We start from the raw sequence: 20150 nt of genomic DNA on the forward strand, positions 1-20150 counted from the left end.
AGCAACGTAATAGCAATTATAATGCAGCTCTGCAGCGCTTTAAAGCTAGAGCAGCCTAGCAGCTATTATAAGACTAAAAATCAGGCTATTTGCACATGTGGCGGCGTAGATATCGCCCATGGAGGGTGGGCAATGGACATAGGTGGGTATCCAACGCCGCACTTATTCGTAATATTTGGCTAATCAAAGAATGTAGTTGCGAACGCGAGAATTGAGGGTCTTACGACGGACTTGCATATGAGTACGGATTCTTCGACTACACGATAATATTGGAGGAACTGACGACTGCAGCTGGAAACCAATATCTGACCGGCCTGACGCTCTACTTCATTGGCTATGTTCTATTTGAGGCACGTAAAGCCATGCGTTATTGAACACCGAAGATAATCTTCAGTAGATACAGTGTAACGTCATCCTCAAACGCACAACTCCAAAGTTCTAGCTTCCCACCCTGACACTAGCATGGGGAATCGTTGCGACTCTCATGGGTGTGACCCAGAATCTGTCTGGCTTCTCCGCTGTGCGGTTCTTGTACTTTCTTGCTCCGTCGCCCCTTTTCTGCGTTTCACGGCTGACTTCCTAAAGTTTGGGCGTCACGGAGAGCGGCCTATTCCCTGGAGTCGTTTTCTACCTTTCCATGTGGTATAAGCGCGCAGAACGCCAATATCGAATATCACTATTCTTCAGTGCCGCTTCGCTGGCAGGTGCCTTTGGTGGTATTCTAGCGTGGGGAATCGCACACATGAGAAATGTTGGAGGGTATAAGGGATGGCGATGGATCTTCATTCTGGTAAGTAGTTCCTCGACATGAGGTATTTGAGGGCTTACGCTGCCCCAGAGGCCTTCTTACCATTGTTATCTCGCTTATCGCCTACTTCTTCATCTCAAACTATCCTTCGACCGTCAGTTGGCTTTCAGATGATGAGCGGTCTACATTAATGCCCGCCTGAAGGCTGACAGCGATTCGACTCACGACGAGAAGTTTAGCTGGGCTGAGGTGTGGGTCGCTTGCAAGGATGTGAAGTGCTGGCTGTATGGCTTCGCTTTCCACACCATGAGCTTACCACTATACACCCTTTCACTCTTCCTCGTATGTTTTGCTGTCTTGTGTTTGAAGACGGCCCTCACTAACCTCCCCTTTAGCCCACAATTATACAGGACATGGGCTATACATCTGCCCAATCTCAACTTCTCACCATACCACCCTACGCCCTCGCCACCATCTTCACTGTCATCTGGACTGTCACATCCGAGAAAAGTGGACGTCGGGCACCTTTCATCATTGTTTCCTCCCGCTTCGCTATTATTGGCTATATAATTCTGCTTGCCAATACAAATCCCCACTAGCGGCCTGGGGTATCCTACCTGGGCACCTTTTTCGCCGCCGCCGGCATCTACCCCAGCGTCGCCCTGGTACTATCCTGGCCGGCCAACAACGTGTCTGGGCAAACGAAACGGGCAACCGCAAATGCCATGCAAATCAGTATCGGAAACTGCGGCGCGGTACTTGGAACGCAGCTTTACCGACCGATCACTTCTCCGAGATACGTGCTTGGGCATTCGTTTGCACTCGGGTATCTGGTGATGAATATTGTTGTCGTTAGTAGGCTATGGTATATCCTTAGTTGGGAGAACAAGAAGAAGCAGGAGCACCTAGAAAAGTACCCTGAAACGAAGGGATTCCACGATTCTGATGAGGATTTGATATTGGGGGATCAGCACCCGAGGTGGCACTTTAATACGTAATGCGTCGATTGCGGGAGAATTAGTCTCCGAGGTAGCGTACTGTCATTATATAGACATGATATACAAATCTGTTGTTATCTAGAGCTTTGTTCGTGTCCTTCCACCTCGCCCTCTCGAAAACGACCACTTGGAGACCTCAATGTCTACCCATGCCTTACTATCTTCTCACTAAATCTAGCCTCTATTGGGCAAGTAGTCTATCCTCTAAACCATTTCCGTCAAACCCATCATTCATATTTTGGGATTTGGATTTGTCATGTGGCCCTGGCAGTGACTGTCACGAGATGCGACAGGAATTTATCTAGAGGTAGGTTATAATTCAGATGACTTTTGCCCTACTCTGCGCTCTACGCTCTTCGTTTTACTTCGCCTTCGCCTTTACCACTACCAAGTGCTCACGGCCCGTAAGTAACTCCCCAAGCTGCCAGATGATGCTTGCTCGAAAACTACTGTCATAGCATTAGCAGTTCCTGGCGATCTACCTAGAAATTTGTGAAGGTTAATGACGCCGTGCCATCCTCTACCCCTTACTCGAACAAGGATCCTCGTAAGGTTGCATCCTTCAAGCAGTTGATTAGCGCAAATTAAAAGATGTCGTGCCTACATCTTTAGGTTATTTCCAAGTCCACATTGTCCATTTCATGCCTGAAGGCTCGAAAAGTAGCCGGGAAGCGACATAATAGAAACTGCGTTGATCACAGCCTCAACCTGATTCACTCTCGCGAAGACGTCGTGGAAGCTTTGCCACAAGCCCTTGTTTGGGGAAATTACTGCAGGAAACCAATTAGACAATTCAGCAGAAGTTACTGCCCTCCAAATCTCATCGGCTAGCGAAACATCTCCTGTTAGCTTGTCTACAATTTTGGCGCAGACGTAGATATTTCTGATACTAACAGAGAGGCGAGGCATTCGGTATTCAGCATCTTAACACTCAGGCGGACGCGTTTTCTTGTTCCATTGGTTACCGAAAATTATTCCGAGTGATTATCAATGATCTGTTTTAGTAGACTAGCAGTGCTTTGCAAATCAGCTAACTTTTCCTCTCCGAGTGGCCCCTAGTAGCTAGAATTTACCAAAAACAGCTAAGAGACTTCTTCGAGCATTTTATCAGTGCTGGCATGTTTCTCGGACTTTTATAAGTTAGTTAAGATATGGTGGCGGAGGTTGGGAAAGCTTTGTGCACACGAAAATACCTGTGCGAGAACCCAGCCCGAACGGGGAAGCTTGGCAATTGGAGGAATAATTGACGCCACCGTTAGCCACATTTTATGCGCCACAATATGGTTGAGACCATCGCGAGAGGGGGCTCTCATCCTGAGTCAAATTAGTCCGCAAAAAGGGATAGAGAAATCTTAAAAGATAAAACCATTTAAGATGGAATCAACCCAGGATCTTGGCCTGTGTTCAAGCTTTCCTTGGAGTCGGGCACAGTCTCACAAATCAAGATGAAGGCTGCAAGTACGTGAATAGGATGAATTACGACTAATAGATTTTATGCTTACCTTTCACTAGTATCAGCTACTCTGTTCGTCATTGCGCTCGCCCATTCGGTGGCAGCTGCTTCCAAATCTACTGTGGCAGAAGCGTCGTGCGTTGCGACCACATATGCAGATGTAACTGCTGCAACGGCTTCCTGTACTGCCATTACACTCAACAACATTACCGTTCCCAGCGGCAAGACTCTCGACTTGTCGAAGTTGAAGAATGGGACTACCGTGACCTTCGCAGGGAAAACAGTAAGTCGTCACTAAGCGACTTTGAGTTGCTATGCTAAATGATATCCTCGTAGACCTTCGAATACTACGATGGAAACATCGACCTCATCAAGCTTGGAGGAACTGGAATCACCGTGACTTCAGCACCCGGCGCCATCATCGATGGAAACGGGCAAGCTTGGTGGGACGGCCTCGGCTCAAACGGAGGCATCTCGAAGTAAGACTATCACATATCCCTTTGCATCACTTCTAATTTGACGAATACCAACTAGACCAAACCACTTCATAACCGTCAGCAAAGTCTACGGCGCATCGGTCATCAAAGACCTCTATATCCAGAACTGGCCTGTGCATTGCTTCTCTATCTCGAATTGCAAAGACCTTTCTATTTTCAACATCACGTTGAATAATACCGCGGGATATGCGCCGAATAGTCGGTCTAATGGGAAGGCTGCTGCGCATAATTCTGATGGGTTTGATATTTCTAGCTGCACGAATCTGACATTGAGGGATTCAAGCGTTACGAATCAGGATGATTGCGTGGCGGTGACTTCTGGGAATGGGGTTACGGTGAGAGGAATGTATTGTGATGGGAGTCATGGGTTGAGTATTGGGAGTGTTGGGGGGAAGAGTAGTAAGTCTTTCTTCTCTTTTAGAGCCGGAGCTGGAGCTGATGGAAATTCAAGACAACAATGTCACGAATATCCTCTTCGAAAATAGTGTCGTGGTGAACAGCGATAATGGCGCAAGAATCAAGACGAATTCGAACACGACCGGTTACATAGCAGGGTACGTATTTCACCCCTTCATATCATCTCACCCCATATTCTTGCGCATGCTTACTGTTTGAAAGAATCACATACCGCAATATCACGCTCGCAAACATCAGCACCTATGGTATAGACATCCAACAAGACTATCTCAACGGCGGTCCAACCGGGATCCCTACAAACGGCGTCATCATCACTAACATCACGATGGAAAATATCCACGGCACCGTGCAAAAGAAAGCAAAGGACTATTACCTACTTTGTGGGGAGGGATCATGTTCGAATTTTACGTTCAATAATATTTCGATTTCGGGTGGGACAAAGGATAGTTGTAATTTTCATCCTACGGGGAACTTTATATGCTAAAGCGCCGCTACCCAAACCCCAACCCGTCCCATAGAATAACTACATTCTCCAACTTTGTGTAAGCATAAGAGAAGATAGCACTTGCGTCGATAATGGCTGGGCTGCGCTTCGTTAATACACTTGCATGCAGGGGTTCCCCACCATCCATATTACCCCGGATTCTTGAGGCTATTTGTACCCCAGAACGTACTATGGAACAGCGTTTCGCATCCCGAACTTTTACGCAGGTCGACCAATGTGTGGAAGATAGGAACTCCTCATGAATTCGGTGCTTTATTCTATGCATTCCCTTGCAGGCCACCTCACACCACCCACTCACATGTTATTCATGTAATTGGGGCATTGATATGACTGCGTGTTCTTGTCGACGCTGATTTCTCGTCAGTGAGTTCCATCGCGATTGTGTGTGAGATGGGGAAGCAAACGCGAAGTAAAGAGCCACTGGCAAAGACGGTACAAATACCTTCGTTATCGTTCAACGCATCTCTGACTGACCGGTACTTAGTCCAGGCTTACCTCCAGAGCCCTTTTCTTTGCTCTCCCGCTCGCGATTCCAGCAGCGTTATGGTCTGGTCGCGTTCAACAGCTGCTGCCGACGCGATTACAGACCTTTCTCTCGACGGCACCGAAACTAGACACAGCAACAGCAGTTATTAGTCCATCGCTAGAAGCTGTACCTTATGATTGCGAGGCACATAAATACACTACTGAGATCGTGTCTCTGGATCCCCTGGTGATATACATCAACAACTTCACCAGCACGCAAGAAGCGGAAAATCTTATTAAGGCCGGGTGGGTACACCCTCCACCATTGCTCTCCCCCTCAACTACCCCCCAACCTCTCCCCTCAATCCCTATCCTCCAGAATTCACCTCCCCACTAATTCCCTCTCCAGCGAACCCGACTTCGAAGACTCTTTCATATCCCGGCACACCGGTCTCCATCGCGTCAGCGGCCGAACTTCTCAATCCGCACCCCTCGAACCCTCTCTCCCACTCGTATCCTGCATTCTCTCCCGCGCCCGCCAATTCATGGGCAACATGCTCCTGCCCTCCGAGCCCTTTTCCATTCCGCAAATCGTCCGCTACTACCCTAAACAACGCTACGACCTGCACACTGATTTCTGGCCCCAGCATCAAGTCATGAATGACGGCTCGGGCCGGCTGTTCAACCGTGTCGCGAGTTTTTTTGTGTTTTTGAGGGATAATTGTACGGAAGGGGAGACGTACTTTCCCCTCGTTGACGTACTTGACCGGGACGCGGAATCCAATGGAGGGTCTGGGAAGTTGGTGAAACGCTGGGAAGGCCGGGCAAGTAGGGGAGAAAAGGATGGGGAGGCATTGGGGGTCAAGTTTAAGCCGATTCAGGGGAATGCGGTGTTTTGGGTTAATTTGGATGGGGAGGGGAAGGGGGATCGTAGGTTAGTGCATGCAGGGTTGCCGGTGGGGGAAGGGGAGAAGATTGGGATGAATATTTGGCCGAGGAAGATTTATGGGGTGGAGGATTGAGGGGGAGGTGCCGGGAAGGAGGATAGGTGTGGATATCATTCGTTCTTGAAAAGAGATTTTTCTTGGAATGTAGTGGGTTGAGGGCTGGAAATGTTCCTATTTCACGACGACGGTGACTTTCAAATAGCAGTACTCTTTCCTTGCATCGGCGAAGCCGGGTGATGAGACCAGGCCTGGCACGTGAACCAGCTTATCGATTGATTTGCCGCACATCAACGGGGAGACAATAATTAAAAAAGCCACCTCATCCGCTTCATACTCGACCTTTTGGTCTAGCTGAAATTATTCCATATTAGCGGAGGCAGCGATGGCGGTATATCTTGTCTAGCAGATGTATCCATATGGAGTAACATGGAGATAATCCTGACCGATAGGCACAAAGAATCTCTCTTTGACACACACACTACCATAGATATTGTACACCTTAGGTTGAGCTTAAATAGGTACACCATGTAGTCGCGCCAGCTTCGCCGCTTCTTCCGCCGTACATTCCTCGTTGAGGATTTGCGCGCTAAGGGTATCTCTTTTTGGGAACGAAAGCTATCCACACCCTTCATACTAAGATGACAGTTTCCTGCCAGTACAAGTGTGGGCTGCGTACTGTTTGACTCCGACAGAGCTCCAAGAATGCTAATTCGAAGACATAGCATTTCACTTACCTCTACAGCGAAGTGGAGTTATCCGAGTGACGATCATTTGCGACTCGCACGTGTCCCTTCTTTGGTCAACAATGTAGATCGCTTTGCGCTAGGAATCGGTTCGTACCGTTCTCTACGAGCTCGTGACATTTTTGGTGCAGAAGGCATTGTGTCTATTACTGGAGTTTGAGTAGATGCTTGATAATATGAGTTGGGTTTTGGCTTTCCATCCGTATTGACGACTGGCAACCTTTATTTGGGAAAGACCCCACTATCTTTCTTGTCCTCCTTCGAATTTGCGTCTCAGCATTCGTAGCACACTTCTCTTTAGAAATCTCCTTGGGTCCTGCCATCACGAAACATTACTCTATAGCACTGGTCAACAATATTTCCGGGAGTACAATAGAAATTGATGGAGCGCCGGTGGTTCTCCTATGCTGAATCATATACCCGTTCTCTATGGTTAATGGCTCAAGTAGCATAATTGAAAGTCAAACGGTCTTTTTTGATGACATTAATGTACAGGGCATAGTCAGAAACCTAAAAATATGCAGAGTTTAATCATGGCCAAATCGCAACCCCTATAAAACGTTCTACAGTCTTATTCCAGCGATTTATAGCACCAAGAATCTTGCTGATACGGATGCTCCGTCCTATCATCCAGACATTGCGTTTGCAGCTCCACATTTGAACACCGTGCAGGTGTCTCCTCCCCTGCCTCGCGGTAATACAGCGCAATAGCAAGACCATACACGAAATTCGATTTGCAAACGTAAAACTCTCCCGTTCCATAGACCACCCTCGGCCCTTTCCCCATCATCGGAAACGACCCATCAGTCTTGACTTGCACGCCAGAGGTACCGGGTCCGCAGTTGATGTACACATTTCGCCGACCTTGATTGTCCGTCGCATTGGGAGCACTGACGATAAGACCCCATGGCAAGAAAGGAGAGCCGTCATCAGAAAGGAGATTGGAGGTGTGGGTTGAGAATTCATCTGCGGTGCCGTTGGCGTAGAACGTGCGGCCAGTACCGCTTGTGAAAACGGCGTAGTTGTAGCAAGCGCCGAAGTGGTAGTGGGTTAGATTCCAGCCTTGGATAGCGATGAGGGAACTAGAGGATGAAAGTTTGGCGGTGATGGCGAAATTGGGGGCTTGTGCAATGGCAGCAGTGAGAGAGGCGATTGGGAGGATATGGAGGGGATGCATGATGTGATATGTGGGTTGCGTAATATGGATTCGTAAGTGCAGAAATGAGCTTGAACGAAGGATGAGGTTGATGGTTGAGGAGAATGAGATGTAGTTTTATAGAGGCCAAAAGAAAGAACGGACAGCGCTAGACGGTATGGCCACCCTCGTGTAACCAAGGCTCAGTGGTAATAGAAGTGGCACAGAGAACTATAATTTTCCCCATGGAGCAAGATGCGCCCAAACCCAGAACACAAATACGAGCGTAGTTTTTTAAAATGAAGTGATGATTTGATGGAGGAAAAGAAAAATTGAAGAGTAGCATCAGCCAGTGACATGTTTGGGCGTGTGTGGATATTGATCGACGCATCATCTCCCCACGGATCCCCGAAACCGTTGAGAATGCGATAGACATATGAAAAAAAAAGTTTTCGATACTACAATTCCTAGTAAACTCCAATGAACCCAGTGTTTTGCTGCGCTGCTCCAATGGCTGCCTTGAGGATATTGGTTGACGGCGATGCTAAATTCTGATGATTTTGGGAAGCAGGGGGGGTCTCCATGGGGTGTTCGAGAAAAGCGAGGCTGGAGAGTGTAGTTACTTAGCACGGATCCAATCAGTAACAAGATCACGGGATGTAGGCTATGCACTATTACTTGAACTCATGTGCGCAGAGATGAAGGCCTGGCAGAGTGCCTCAGGATCTGGTGAAGCTGCAAGCTGAAGTGACATGAAGGGCAGGGGAAGGTACGTGTGCCAAGCCGCGACCGGGAAAACCACGGGCCGACGCGCATTCTTGGCGCTTGAGCTCACCTTCACGTCGCTTTAACAATGCGATCCTATTGACAGGCTCCCACAAATGTCTGTGGAGGGACACTCCACATCCTCCAACCTCCGCTGCATCTGTAACTCTCACGGTCAACATGTCGACTGTCGAGGTCGAGACAGACGACCCCTTGTCTGGAGGCTTTACTGTACTGAAGCAGAAACTGGACCTCGACGTCAGCTTCTCTCCTCGCCTGATTAAGGGAGCCACCACGCTCGAAATCCAGCCGCATTCGCCGCAACTCAAGGAAGTTCGGTTAAACTGTCGGCAGCTCAAGCCCACGTCCATCACAGTCGAAGGCCGCGATGTAAAGCCCGAATACGACGACTTGTACCAACGCCTGCGTTTACATCCCGGTACAGGCATCGAACAATACCACTTCCCCAAGGCCCGAATCGCCCGCCATGTCTCAGGAATTGAGGACGAACTCATTGTAAATATTCCCGATAGGCTTATTCGAGAAGTCGACTCTCCCACCAACGAACACCCCGAACAAAAGTCGTATGCTTCGTTACAGATCACAATCACGTACACCCTGGACACCTTTCGCGACGGCTTCCACTTCGCTGGCGTGGATGATGGCGATGCGCGGTATCCTCACGCTTATACGCGCAACTCGCACATTCCCGGTGCAGCATCCTGCCTTTTCCCTTGCGTTGATGATGGAACCACTCGGTGTATCTTTGATATCAGCATTCGATACCCGCGGACATTGGGCGATGTGTTCGGAAAATCTCGACTTGCGCTTTTCGCCGGCTCAGGACGTGTGGACGGGATTGACAAGGCCGATAGTGTCGTGAGCGACGGAGATTATGATCCCGTTGATTTCTCCGACGAAGAGAAATCGATGGAGATGTCGGTCATTTGTTCTGGCGAGTTGACTGATGATGTAGGTTTCTTCACTTCACTCGCTCGTGCTTTACTGACATGACAGATCTCCCATCCTAGCGACTCTACCCGGAAAACTGCGAGCTTCACATGCGCAGTCCCCGTCCTTCCCGGCCATGTCGGTATCGCAATCGGACCGTTCGAGCATGTGGACCTGTCCGAATACCGCGACACACAGGACGATGAGAGGCTTGGCTCCAACGCCATAAGAGTCCACGCCTTCTGTCTCCCGGGAAGAGCCGAGGAAGTCCGCAACAGTGCCATGATGCTTGCCCGCACCCTCGATAGGTTCACGGAGCGCTACGTGAGCTACCCCTTCGAGAAGGCCTTCAAGCTTGCCTTTGTGGATGACCTCGGTTGTGACGTTGCGAACGCCGCTTCCTTTTCTATTTGTAGCTCTCGACTCCTTTACCCGGAGACTGTTTGGGAACCTCTGGAAAAAACGACTCGAGTTCTAGTTCACGCTGTGGCCAGCCAGTGGATAGGCGTGAACGTGATTGCGCACAACTCAAGCGATCAGTGGGTTATTGTTGGTGGTTCGTGGTTCATGACGGATTTGTACCTGCGCGAGCTATTTGGACGCAACGACCACCGCTTTCGCCTCAAGAGGATGGTTGACAAGGCCGTACAGATGGATAGCCGCCGGCCGTCATTATTTAGGCTCGGCGAGCTTCTCGTCTTGGATCCTGCGGAACAAGAATTCATGGAGCTCAAGGCGCCTCTCATTCTCTCAATCCTCCACAACAGGCTTGTTAAGCAGAGCGGCAAGAATGGCGTGGACCGCTGCCTCTATCGCCTACTTATGAATGCTCGTACCGAAAAACTGCCGAACGGCGCAATCACTACGGATGGGTTCTTAGACATCTGTGAAAAGGTTGGCCACCAGAAGCTTGAGAAATTCTACCATCAATGGATATACGGCTCTGGATGTCCAACATTTCAGATCTCGGCAAGCTTTAGCAAGAAGCGGCAAGCAGTCCAACTCACTATCAAGCAAACCCAGTCCGATTCAACATTAAGACACGATGATCGTCCTCTAGAGGTCACCGACTTCATGAGAGAGGCTAAAGAAAGGTCTCATGGCTTTACCCCAAGCTCGGATAATCCTGCCTTCAACGGACCTATGACTGTTAGGATTCACGAAGCAGATGGAACACCGTACGAGCATATTGTGGATATCAATTCCTCTTTGGTTAAGGTTGAGATTCCCTATAACACTAAGTATAAACGTCTTAAACGCAATAAACTCCTGAAAGAGCGAGCCGCTGCCGCCGAAGGCCGGGACATCACTGGCGAAGCCCAAGATGATGTTACTATCTACGCTCTTGGAGACATTTTCAACACAATTGCCGAGGCTACTGAATGGAAGCTCTCTGAGTGGTCCCCAGACGATGAAGCTCGGATGGATGAAGAGTACTACGAATGGATTCGAGTGGACGCGGATTTTGAGTGGATTTGCCGAGCTACCATTGTCGACATGCCGTCCTATATGTATGTGTCGCAACTCCAGCAGGACAAGGACGTGATAGCCCAAGCAGAGTCTATCCAGTACCTAGCTCTCAAAGAAGGGCACCCCCTCATATCCAGCATTCTAGTCAGGACGCTAATGGACGGCCGATACTTTCACGGCATACGTACCATGGCTGCCGACGTCATGGCCAACAGTGCGAAGGAGCACCTTGACTGGATAGGCCTCTTCCATCTTGAAAAATCTTTCCGGGAGCTTTTCTGTATCCCAGGTTCACCCATGACTCGATCGAACGACTTCTCCGACAGAAGCATGTACATTATTCAGTGCGCCATTCCTCGGGCAATTGCTAAGGTCAAGGGGAATGACGGAAAAGCGCCCATGCGAGCGAAGCGATTCTTGCTTGATGCGATGCGCTACAATGACAACCGCGGTAACGACTACAAGGACGACTACTATCTTGCGACGCTAATGTCCTGCCTTGCCCAGAGCCTCACGGCTGACTGGAAACGTCGCGGTAATGACTACTTTGCCATGGACATGGAGGACGAGGCAGACGAAATCGAGTTCACAAGAAAGGCAATTGAGGAACTTGGCCGGGCGCAACGGCTCGACGAATGGGTTCCAACTCATCGGAATATCCACACGTTGACGGCAATTAGTGACTCTCTGGTGTTGATGCGAAATAAGATCTTGCCGCCCAAGCCTTCGGAATTTCTGCAATACGCAAAGGCGGGCAATGCGGATAACGTGCGTTTGAAGGCCTGGGACGCGCTGATTGAGATGGGAATGGCCAAGAATTCCAGCATTCTGCTCCTCATGTTGGAGGAAATTGCATCCGATCCCTCTCCTTACTTCCGTGGCGAACTCCTCCGCGTGTTTGGCAAAGCCGTTGGACAAGTCGCCATCAACGAAGTACCTGCCTCTGAAAGGTCTGTGCGCGCCGTCAACGACTCACTCGTGGTCGAGGAAGAGCAAGGCATCACTGAACGAGAATTGGAACTCGCCAGAAAGACACTCTATGGAGCTCTAGCGGGTCTGAAACAAGACATGAAAGCAGACGCGGCGTTCCGGAAGGCATTGGAAACAGCACTCACATCGACCACGACATCTCTTCGAGACATCTCGGAGCTGTTGGAAGTTGCAAACCTCGTCTATGCGCCTGTCGATAAGCTCGAAGTGCGGGTTTCCTTGCCGCGCTATTGGGGCTTGCAGAATCTCGGTGGCGGGAAGGTACGGTTTTATCGGACGAGTAAAGTTAGACTTACACCAAGGGCCCCGAGGATGCCGGCTGTGCAGACTGTGAAGGAGAGACCGGCACCGAAGAGACAGCGTACGATGCTTAATCTCTCATTCAATCAACCTCCACCGACGGTGGCGGCCGCACCTATGCCAGTGCCAGCCACCGCACCAGCTCCGGCGACAGTACAAGTGCCTACGCCTGTACCCTTACCAACTCCCGTCATTTCAAAAGCTGTATCGCTACCGGTTCCAGTTCCAGTTCCAGTTCCGGCTCCGGCTCCGGCTCCGGCTCCAGTTCAAGTTCCAGCTCCAGCTCCAGCTCCAGTTCTAGTTCCAGTTCCAGTTCCAGTTCCAGCTCTAGCTTCAGCTCCAGCTCCAGCTCCAGCTCTAGTTCCAGTTCCAGCTCCAGCTCCAGCTCCCGTTGTAGTTCCAATTCCAGTTCGAGCACCCATGCCAATCAAACTCCGAATTCCAACCCCAACACCCGCGCCCGCATCCACCCCAACCATCACACCAACTCCGCCTCCTCCCGCTCCCACGGCAACTGCATCCCATAAACCAAAGACTAAGACGAAAGCAAAGCCACACAAGCCCCAACTCATTGTTAAACTCCACCTCCGGCCCGACAAACTCGCTCTCTTTAAAGTCTCAGATCCGCCAGCAAAGAAGCGTAAAGCATCCGATCTTTCCAACCCTCTGGACGTCAATGAGCGTCCGTTGAAGAGGCAGGCTAGTGTCGAATTATTGGGCAATAGTGGGTTGGTTAAGCAGGGGAGTGTGGATACTGCGGGTACGGTGAATGCGAGTGTCAGCGAAGGGACTCGTGGTATGCCGGCGCCGCCGCAGAAACGCTTGTTGCTGAAGTTGAAGATTGGAGAGAAGGCGAGGGCTTTTTCTTCGGGGTAAGGGGCAGGGGCGCGGGAGGGGGAAATGAGATGATAGATGGGTGGGTGGTGGGCCGGCAGATTCTTTGGGGTGTTTCTCTTCTTCCTTCTCACCTGCGCATTTGCGGCCTAGGTTTCGGTGTTTTATAGCTGGCTAGCTGGTTACTCTATCTACTTGGGAAAACATGGGGCTGGAGTTTCGGCGGTACGCATGCATGGCACAGTTGATTGGTGGGATTTATCTCTCTGCATTCATCTAGCGATGGCGTCTATTTTATATACCTACTTATTGTGGCTGGGGATTGGCATTGTGGGATTGGGAAATACCCTGCGTGAAGAAACCCCCAGGATTTAGGTAGAATAATTGATCCTACGGCTTTAGCGTCTATGTTTTACTTCTTACTGAGCTTAGGCTACTGCGTTCCTTTTGAGAAACTTGATAGTCCTTGATTCCTATGCAAGTAGAGTTAACGATAGAGAGGGGTTTCTAGCTCAAGCACCTACCTGCAAGGAGTGGAGATGATTGTAAATGCAGGTAAGTGTTTGATTGTGTACCCATAATTAAAGAATGAAGAATCGCTAATGGCCTCTAGAACCTATCAAATATGAGACCTCTGATGGGTAGGAACGTCGAAATCGGCGATCGCATCAATTCAAAAGTCAAGGCTGAGGCAACATATGGCTTAGGTATCACGTGGTCACATGACACCGTGTCCAGCTCGCGACTTCATACATTCTAAGACAACGCTAACACTTGCACGCACACACATGCTAGACGGAAGGGGGGGAAAATTTGGTATCATGAATCTAGCTACTAAGCTACTACTATGTCACTAAGGGGAAAGATATACCTTGTGGGATGGAAATGGTATCGTTTAATTCGTAGAAACCCGCTTTTTGGGACACCAGGCTAAGAAGCGTTGACCACATCCATAAGATTCGGAAATCGAACTCGTAAGATATGCTGGAGCGGAAGGAGGACCTTCTTTCCGTGGACAAGGTGGCAGACGTCCCTTACACCAAACAGATTTCCTTGGTTCGTGAGACGGTACAAATGGCTTCCTCCTCCTCTTTGTTCGTGTAGCTGTAGACGTGATGATGTATTCTCTCTCTCTCTATTTGATGTTTCACCCACCGCCTGCGGCGCTCTCAGCAACAGGTCTGCGGGGGTCAAATAGTCTCCATGGTGGCGTCACCTGACTGTTCGGACATAGAAGGCTCGCTAGCTCCAGCTAAGGCTTCCTTATCTAGGACCCATTCATTTCCCTCCTCTTCCTCCCTTTCCTCGTCGACATCCTCTTGCTCTTCTTCCCTATTGATGACTGAATCCGGCGATAACTCCTTCTGCCTCCTCGGTAAAGCCTCCCTCGCCAACGATGACGCTTCACCGTCCACCTGAATATTATCATCGGTCTTAATATCCTCCTCCTTCGCAGCCACACTAATCTCCGCATTCTGTCCACTGTCTTCAATATCTTCACCACATTTCAGACACCTCAGCGGCGCTTCCCAAGTCTTCTTCCCCTGGTTCGGTCGCTCGTCCGTGATGATCATTTGTACCTTCTCCGACTCCAACATAACTACCTGCGCGGAGAAGAACAAGTCTTCCGATATCCTGGCAGGTTGGAAGGTGCTAGCAGCCCTTCCCGTCAGGACTGATTTCTTCCGTCCACGTTTGGTCGGTGTGCCATTGGCAGAAGTTATGCCCGACGATCGACGGCGTTTTTTGGAATTCGCTTGTGAGGCCGAGGGCGTGGTTGGTTGGCTGTTGGTGGGCTCTTGTTTTCCTAGTCCAGCTGAGGCACCGGAATGGATGTTGTGGGATTTGTATTCGTTGTCGATGGCGTCGTTCTCGAGACAGGGACCGTGGAGCCAGGTGTTGCAGTGGGGGCATTGAATGAGGAGCTTGTCAGGGTTGCAGGGTGTGTTGTCGATGCAGTGGGTTGGGAGTTCCTGGATCTGGTTAGCGACTGAGACTTGAAGATTTCAGGGCAGATAGGCAGACACACCGAAATGACGGTTTTGCCTTTTAGCTTCGGGTTCTCGAGACCGGGCACGACATTCAACGTCTGCCGCCAGAACAGCTGGTTCGGGTCCAGAACTTCATTTTGGTTGCTTTGTTCGACCCAATGCTTCACCTCGGCCTTCGAGTCGACGGTTGTGGCGTCGACTATCTGCATGTAGTTGCTGGCGATCAACTCGTTCTCTCCGTGGTATGGCTGACGGCCCTTGGGAAGATCCTCGGGTCGGTACATCCAATATACGCGCAGGAAGACGTGTTGCTCGTCTCCGGCGCGGACTTCGAGGACTTTGGCGACCCAGCCTTTGACAGTTGCGTTAGGGTCTGGGTCCTGCTCTTCACTTGCTTTAATGAAGACGAAGTCATCGACGGAGAAGGTCTCTTTTAAGACTGCACGAAGAGATGGCTGGTTAGCAGCTACTCTCGCTGCGCGAGAAGACAGTGGACTCACTGGTGAACTTGCGATAGCGCGAAGTCGCCTCCCAGTACTCTGCAGGCAGAATCTCATAATTGAGGTCCGGCAACGCGGATCCGGGGAAAGGATTGAATTGCTTGAGATTGCCATTTTCGTCCAGATTCTCCTTCAGTTTCGAGTTCTTGTGCAGTTCCGTCTCGGCCAACTTCCGCTTCTTGCTCGCCTTTTCTAGCGTCTTAGGATGCGGGAAGTTGATGGTGAAGCCGGTGAAGCCGGTTGCGTCAAGGGCTGACCAGTCTACTGGCCCGGGCTTGGGGACTTTGGCCTTTGCTCTCCTGAGCGTCGGCTGCGGGGTGTCGGTGCTGGATTCTAGGGCGGGGCTCGAGACGTCCTGGGAGAGGTACTGAGGAGGGCTTTTACTTTGGCGGGCCATGGCAACGGCTAGTTTGACACCTGGTCTGCTTCGAGTGATGAGCACTGCTGCAGCTCTGGCGGGGCTCTGGCGGAGCTCTGGCGGAGCTCTGGCGGAGCGCTGGCGGCGGCGGAAAAGGCTCCTGACGCGACTCAAGCTCTCGCCACTGCGAGGGATGTTGGTCGCGCTAGATTGACCAGGGAGAGACTAGCTGAGCCTTCAGAGGACGATTGGCGACGCAGAAACTTGATGACGGTGAATGCTGCGGATCAGAAGACTGCTCCGATAGTTCGGGATTAGCGCGCCAAGACTACATGTCATCCCTTCATCATTCACTTTTAGACTGTTCAAGTTTCGTCGTGCTCGAATATTCAATTCCGTATTCTCATTTGATGGCTTACTATCAACAGTATGTCTGAAGTAGAGGGAGAGTTGAATCTAAACAAAAAATAAGCGTGCTGTTGTATTCTATTATTAGCATACTGATCATATCCGGTAACCTCCAGAGTTTCCAAGGCTGGAACGCTTGCATCTTCACATCTCAAATGCTACCCCAGACAGCTGGAACTCGGCACCACAGGGAACTGCTTACCGAAGGCCTATTACCTCAGCAGAAAACCAATAATGAACGAAGAAGCCCGACTCGTTCGCGAGACTGGTCATGTATGTGGCAGGCTGTGAGCCATCAAGTCGCGGCGACAGACCAACGCGTCTCCTTCTGGCTTCATTACTTCTCTGGTAGTCTGTTTCTTTTACTCCACCTCTCGTAACATAGCAAATGGGTCGACGCACTATTCCCGCCGACACCTTCCCTCCAGCTCTAACATCATCGCCTACTGTTCTTCCCATCAATATGAAATAGTCATAGCCACTATCCAATGGGCTGAAGACTGAGCTGACAAGGGAAGCGAGAGGAACTGTTTCTTGCGCCCGAGCCCTGACCAAGAACGAGATCGCCATCTAGCTGGTCTACTGTGTGTGCAGAGAATGCGGCGCTTCTATAGCCACTAAAGGACCGCGATCAATTGTAATTAATGCACTATAGGAAGGCGAGTTTATACTACCTACGCCATATCTTGTGTGCTGTGTTATACGGTATCAACGGAAGGGTACGTCTAATCGCACGAACTTGGTGTATGGTGAATGCAGCCGAAGGAATGGTAGGTAAGCGCTGACGAGCATGCTCTTCCTCAATGACAAATGGGTTATGATATTTTCGGATTAGAAGGAGCTTTGGCGTTACGGTTAAAATAAACGAGAAGAACTAAGCTGTGTTCCTGAACAGCTGCAAGAAGGATTATGGCATAGATATGCAGTCGAATGTAAGTGGAACCTTTATGTGGTCCTCATGTATATCTTCAAGTTTTTGGGTGTGACTGAGTGATGGACAAAGTGCTTGTATTGTAATGGGAAGTACGATTGAAAGGTCTAAGAAGTCTTGGGGTTGAAGACAAGGAGGGAGATCTACAAAAGGCCCGTGGGTGGAACACTACGGCAGGAAGAGTGGGATAGAGATTGAGGAAGGACAACGGTCGTAGAATAATTTGGTGAAATCGGAAGGGAGCACAATTCGGATATCAAACAGAGCTTTCTTTGGGAAGGAAATGCGTAGATTGATTGATGAGGACGGCTGAGGTGTGTCTCGTCAGCTGTACGGCGAACATTTTGGATCTCTTGGGTAAAATATTATAGAAGGTAATGCTCTAAACCTAACGTCTATCCCTGGGTCGCGCAAATCCCCCCGTGCCGCAATTATTCCACAGATTTGACATCTTAACTATCCCCACATATCTTCTATCGCTCTATTATACTATATAATTATTCCATGAACTTTTCTCTGTGGAATGAGGGCTTGCGGCAAAAAATTACTTGGTGTTGAGCTATACTGTCGCTTGTGCTTTCTAATCCACCGGAAGCTGCATTAGCTTTACACCCCTACCTTAACACTATAGCTCGAGGCATTTCATATATCGGAATGATAGCTGGGTAGACTAATGATAGAAGAATATATTCTGAGTTTCTTACAGATGCTTGATCTTGATAAAGTACATTCTAGATTTGTCTGTGAACAAGACTCAATTCTGAGCCTCAGCCCGCCAAGTTTAGCGTGCTTACGTTAACCCTTAGTATACTGTATCATATCTCATCCTTGGACTAGCCCGATGTATCAAGGTGTATGGCGCGTTTCTCGAAGCATCTATGATAGTCACGTGAATTCTATTATTGGCACCAGCGGGTTCCTTCCAGGTAGTGCGGTTGAAGCTGTCGCGCTGGCCTTTATGGCAGCCATCATAACACCACGGTAGACATGGAACCGGCTAGCCAAGTGCTGGCGCAAATTGACCCTATAGATGTACCTGCAGTCTCGGCTTGCCCTGTAGGGAACAAAGAAGAGATTCCCTACCATACTTAGTACTACCAGAAGCGCGGACAGCCTTTAATAAAGGAGAAGGCTTAAAGCTAGCAATACCTTACCCTACCTAAGAAGAAAGCTTTTATTAACTTTATATTACATATAAATGCAGTTAGAACTCCTATACGTGTAAAGTATATACTTGCGCTTGCCTTTTGCATTGCTTACTGCTGTACTACAAAACAACCCTCTAAGCTACTAAAGAAGAATTAGCCTTAGGCCTTACATAACTGCTACCTACAGATTAAGTTAAAGACAAACAGGCCTATGCCCTAGAAGCGTTATAATAATAGTATATATAATAAGGTAGTGCACTAGTTTAATGTGATTAAGAAGGAACTTTATAAACTAGAAGTCTTACTAGAGAATGTCTATAATATAGATAAGATAGGCATTATGCTTTCTATGCTTAGCTCTGTTAAAGTCCTTACAGGTAAAGATAATTAACAGGACTATAGAGGAACTAGCATAAAGCGCATAATAGTTACTACTAACGTACTTTACAGGCGAGTTGCTTACACACCTAAGTTGCTTACTTTTACTAAGACCCTACTACACTACTCTTTTTACACTAATATATTTCTAATAACACTACTTAAATGTGTTAAAAAAATGTTAAATGCAGCTTATACTTTAAGCTTTTAAATAAAATGTAACACTTTTTAAATAATATGCTATAGCTATTTATAAAGTTTTTTAAAAAATAATAAGTAACTAACACACTAGACAACATTTTTAAGCTAATTATATAGCTAATTTATAAAAGCTAAATAATAATAAAAAGTAGGTAATTATTTAGCACATACTTAAGCTAGATATGTAAGAATTTCCCCTCTAGCTAGTAGCTATAGCTAATATAGCTAATTCTTTACACACTAAGTGTAATATAGGCTATATTAGCATAAACTAGCTTAATATATTTATTAAGTGCTACTTAAAGCTTAAAGTAAAGTTTAAGTGTAAGTATAACTATAAAAAAGCTTTTTATAAAAATTTTATAGTAATTTAAAGCTAGTTTAACTTTATAAAGAATATTAAAGCTAAGTATAGCATCTAAAATAATAATATATATAACTTTAATAAAATAAAGTTTATAATAGGCTAAATATCTACTAAAGCAGTTATTAAAATACTATAATAGTTTATAAATAATCTGTAAAAGCAAAGCTTGTGTTACAATCCTTACTCCGGGAAAACGGTGCGTTCCGGAGTACAACGGCCTATATAGTGTTAGTGGAGAAAGGATGAGAACTTAGCTGGATCAGGTGTACAGTCTGTTGAGCAGAGTGAGGGATAGTTGGAGTTTAGGAGGCAGGCTGTAGTTTGTCCCTATAGCTGTATAGGTAGCTAGGTGTTACTAGTTAGGTAGATAAAAGTTAGAGGTATATATGTTATAAGATATATAAGGCAGCTTAATTTTTTTTAGAAAGAATTTAAGCTTTTTAGTTTATTATAAAAAATAAACTAAACATTAATTATAACTTTTAAACTATAGTTAAGATTAAGACTATATACATAGTAGTTGCATGCTTGCATGCTTGCATGCTGTTTTCCTTTGTAGCCTGTAAGCGCGTAAGCCTGCAGTGCTTTATTAGATAGCGCATTCTGCTAAGCATTTATCTATAAAATAGCGCTATTCCTCTTCTATTTAG

General features: G+C 48.1%; 7 protein-coding genes across 7 annotated transcripts; 4 read left to right on the forward strand and 3 right to left on the reverse strand.

The window, feature by feature from the left end:
- Positions 1 to 95: 95 nt before the first annotated feature.
- On the forward strand, positions 96 to 1746 carry BDR25DRAFT_329370 (MFS transporter; the record flags this gene model as incomplete). The annotated part of the gene is made up of 9 exons (XM_033692449.1): positions 96 to 125; positions 190 to 241; positions 292 to 350; positions 443 to 531; positions 586 to 790; positions 822 to 928; positions 961 to 1090; positions 1144 to 1284; positions 1348 to 1746. The coding sequence occupies 9 exons, from the start codon at positions 96 to 98 to the stop codon at positions 1744 to 1746; spliced, it is 1212 nt and encodes a 403-aa protein (XP_033540930.1).
- A 1586-nt stretch (positions 1747 to 3332) lies between these two features.
- Positions 3333 to 4597, forward strand: BDR25DRAFT_243343 (glycoside hydrolase; the record flags this gene model as incomplete). The annotated part of the gene is made up of 5 exons (XM_033685816.1): positions 3333 to 3482; positions 3536 to 3678; positions 3734 to 4095; positions 4148 to 4250; positions 4315 to 4597. Coding segments are annotated over 5 exons (1041 nt in total), but the record flags the coding sequence as incomplete, so codon positions are not given.
- A 676-nt stretch (positions 4598 to 5273) lies between these two features.
- On the forward strand, positions 5274 to 6105 carry BDR25DRAFT_243513 (uncharacterized protein; the record flags this gene model as incomplete). The annotated part of the gene is made up of 2 exons (XM_033685823.1): positions 5274 to 5389; positions 5493 to 6105. Coding segments are annotated over 2 exons (729 nt in total), but the record flags the coding sequence as incomplete, so codon positions are not given.
- A 35-nt stretch (positions 6106 to 6140) lies between these two features.
- BDR25DRAFT_362009 (uncharacterized protein) lies at positions 6141 to 7225 on the reverse strand (the record flags this gene model as incomplete). Its single annotated transcript, XM_033696528.1, has 9 exons — positions 6141 to 6201; positions 6239 to 6377; positions 6474 to 6494; positions 6555 to 6645; positions 6674 to 6735; positions 6771 to 6852; positions 6892 to 6985; positions 7016 to 7081; positions 7128 to 7225. The coding sequence occupies 9 exons, from the start codon at positions 7223 to 7225 to the stop codon at positions 6141 to 6143; spliced, it is 714 nt and encodes a 237-aa protein (XP_033540933.1).
- Positions 7226 to 7344: 119 nt separating this feature from the next.
- BDR25DRAFT_381721 (uncharacterized protein) lies at positions 7345 to 8378 on the reverse strand (the record flags this gene model as incomplete). The annotated part of the gene is made up of 1 exon (XM_033697730.1): positions 7345 to 8378. The coding sequence occupies exon 1, from the start codon at positions 7948 to 7950 to the stop codon at positions 7345 to 7347; it is 606 nt and encodes a 201-aa protein (XP_033540934.1). The 5' UTR covers positions 7951 to 8378.
- Positions 8379 to 8776: 398 nt separating this feature from the next.
- Positions 8777 to 13567, forward strand: BDR25DRAFT_297163 (uncharacterized protein). Its single transcript, XM_033688983.1, has 2 exons — positions 8777 to 9645; positions 9691 to 13567. The coding sequence occupies exons 1-2, from the start codon at positions 8854 to 8856 to the stop codon at positions 13258 to 13260; spliced, it is 4362 nt and encodes a 1453-aa protein (XP_033540935.1). The 5' UTR covers positions 8777 to 8853; the 3' UTR covers positions 13261 to 13567.
- Positions 13568 to 14024: 457 nt separating this feature from the next.
- On the reverse strand, positions 14025 to 16320 carry BDR25DRAFT_297165 (uncharacterized protein). Its single transcript, XM_033688984.1, has 3 exons — positions 15710 to 16320; positions 15248 to 15648; positions 14025 to 15191 (listed from the first exon to the last, which is right to left on the reverse strand). The coding sequence occupies exons 1-3, from the start codon at positions 16104 to 16106 to the stop codon at positions 14409 to 14411; spliced, it is 1581 nt and encodes a 526-aa protein (XP_033540936.1). The 5' UTR covers positions 16107 to 16320; the 3' UTR covers positions 14025 to 14408.
- Positions 16321 to 20150: the final 3830 nt, after the last annotated feature.

This window comes from Lindgomyces ingoldianus (genome assembly GCF_010093535.1).
Source record: "Lindgomyces ingoldianus strain ATCC 200398 unplaced genomic scaffold BDR25scaffold_49, whole genome shotgun sequence".
Lineage (NCBI taxonomy): Eukaryota > Fungi > Ascomycota > Dothideomycetes > Pleosporales > Lindgomycetaceae > Lindgomyces > Lindgomyces ingoldianus.

Bases quoted from the DNA above. Each gene is read 5' to 3' on its own strand.
- BDR25DRAFT_297163 (XM_033688983.1), top strand. From the start codon at position 8,854: ATGTCGACTGTCGAGGTCGAGACAGACGACCCCTTGTCTGGAGGCTTT. The intron at 9,646-9,690 runs GTAGGTTTCTTC...CTGACATGACAG, and splicing joins CTGGCGAGTTGACTGATGAT to ATCTCCCATCCTAGCGACTC.
- BDR25DRAFT_297165 (XM_033688984.1), bottom strand. From the start codon at position 16,106: ATGGCCCGCCAAAGTAAAAGCCCTCCTCAGTACCTCTCCCAGGACGTC. The intron at 15,649-15,709 runs GTGAGTCCACTG...CTCTTCGTGCAG, and splicing joins GCGCTATCGCAAGTTCACCA to TCTTAAAAGAGACCTTCTCC. The intron at 15,192-15,247 runs GTGTGTCTGCCT...AACCAGATCCAG, and splicing joins AAGGCAAAACCGTCATTTCG to GAACTCCCAACCCACTGCAT.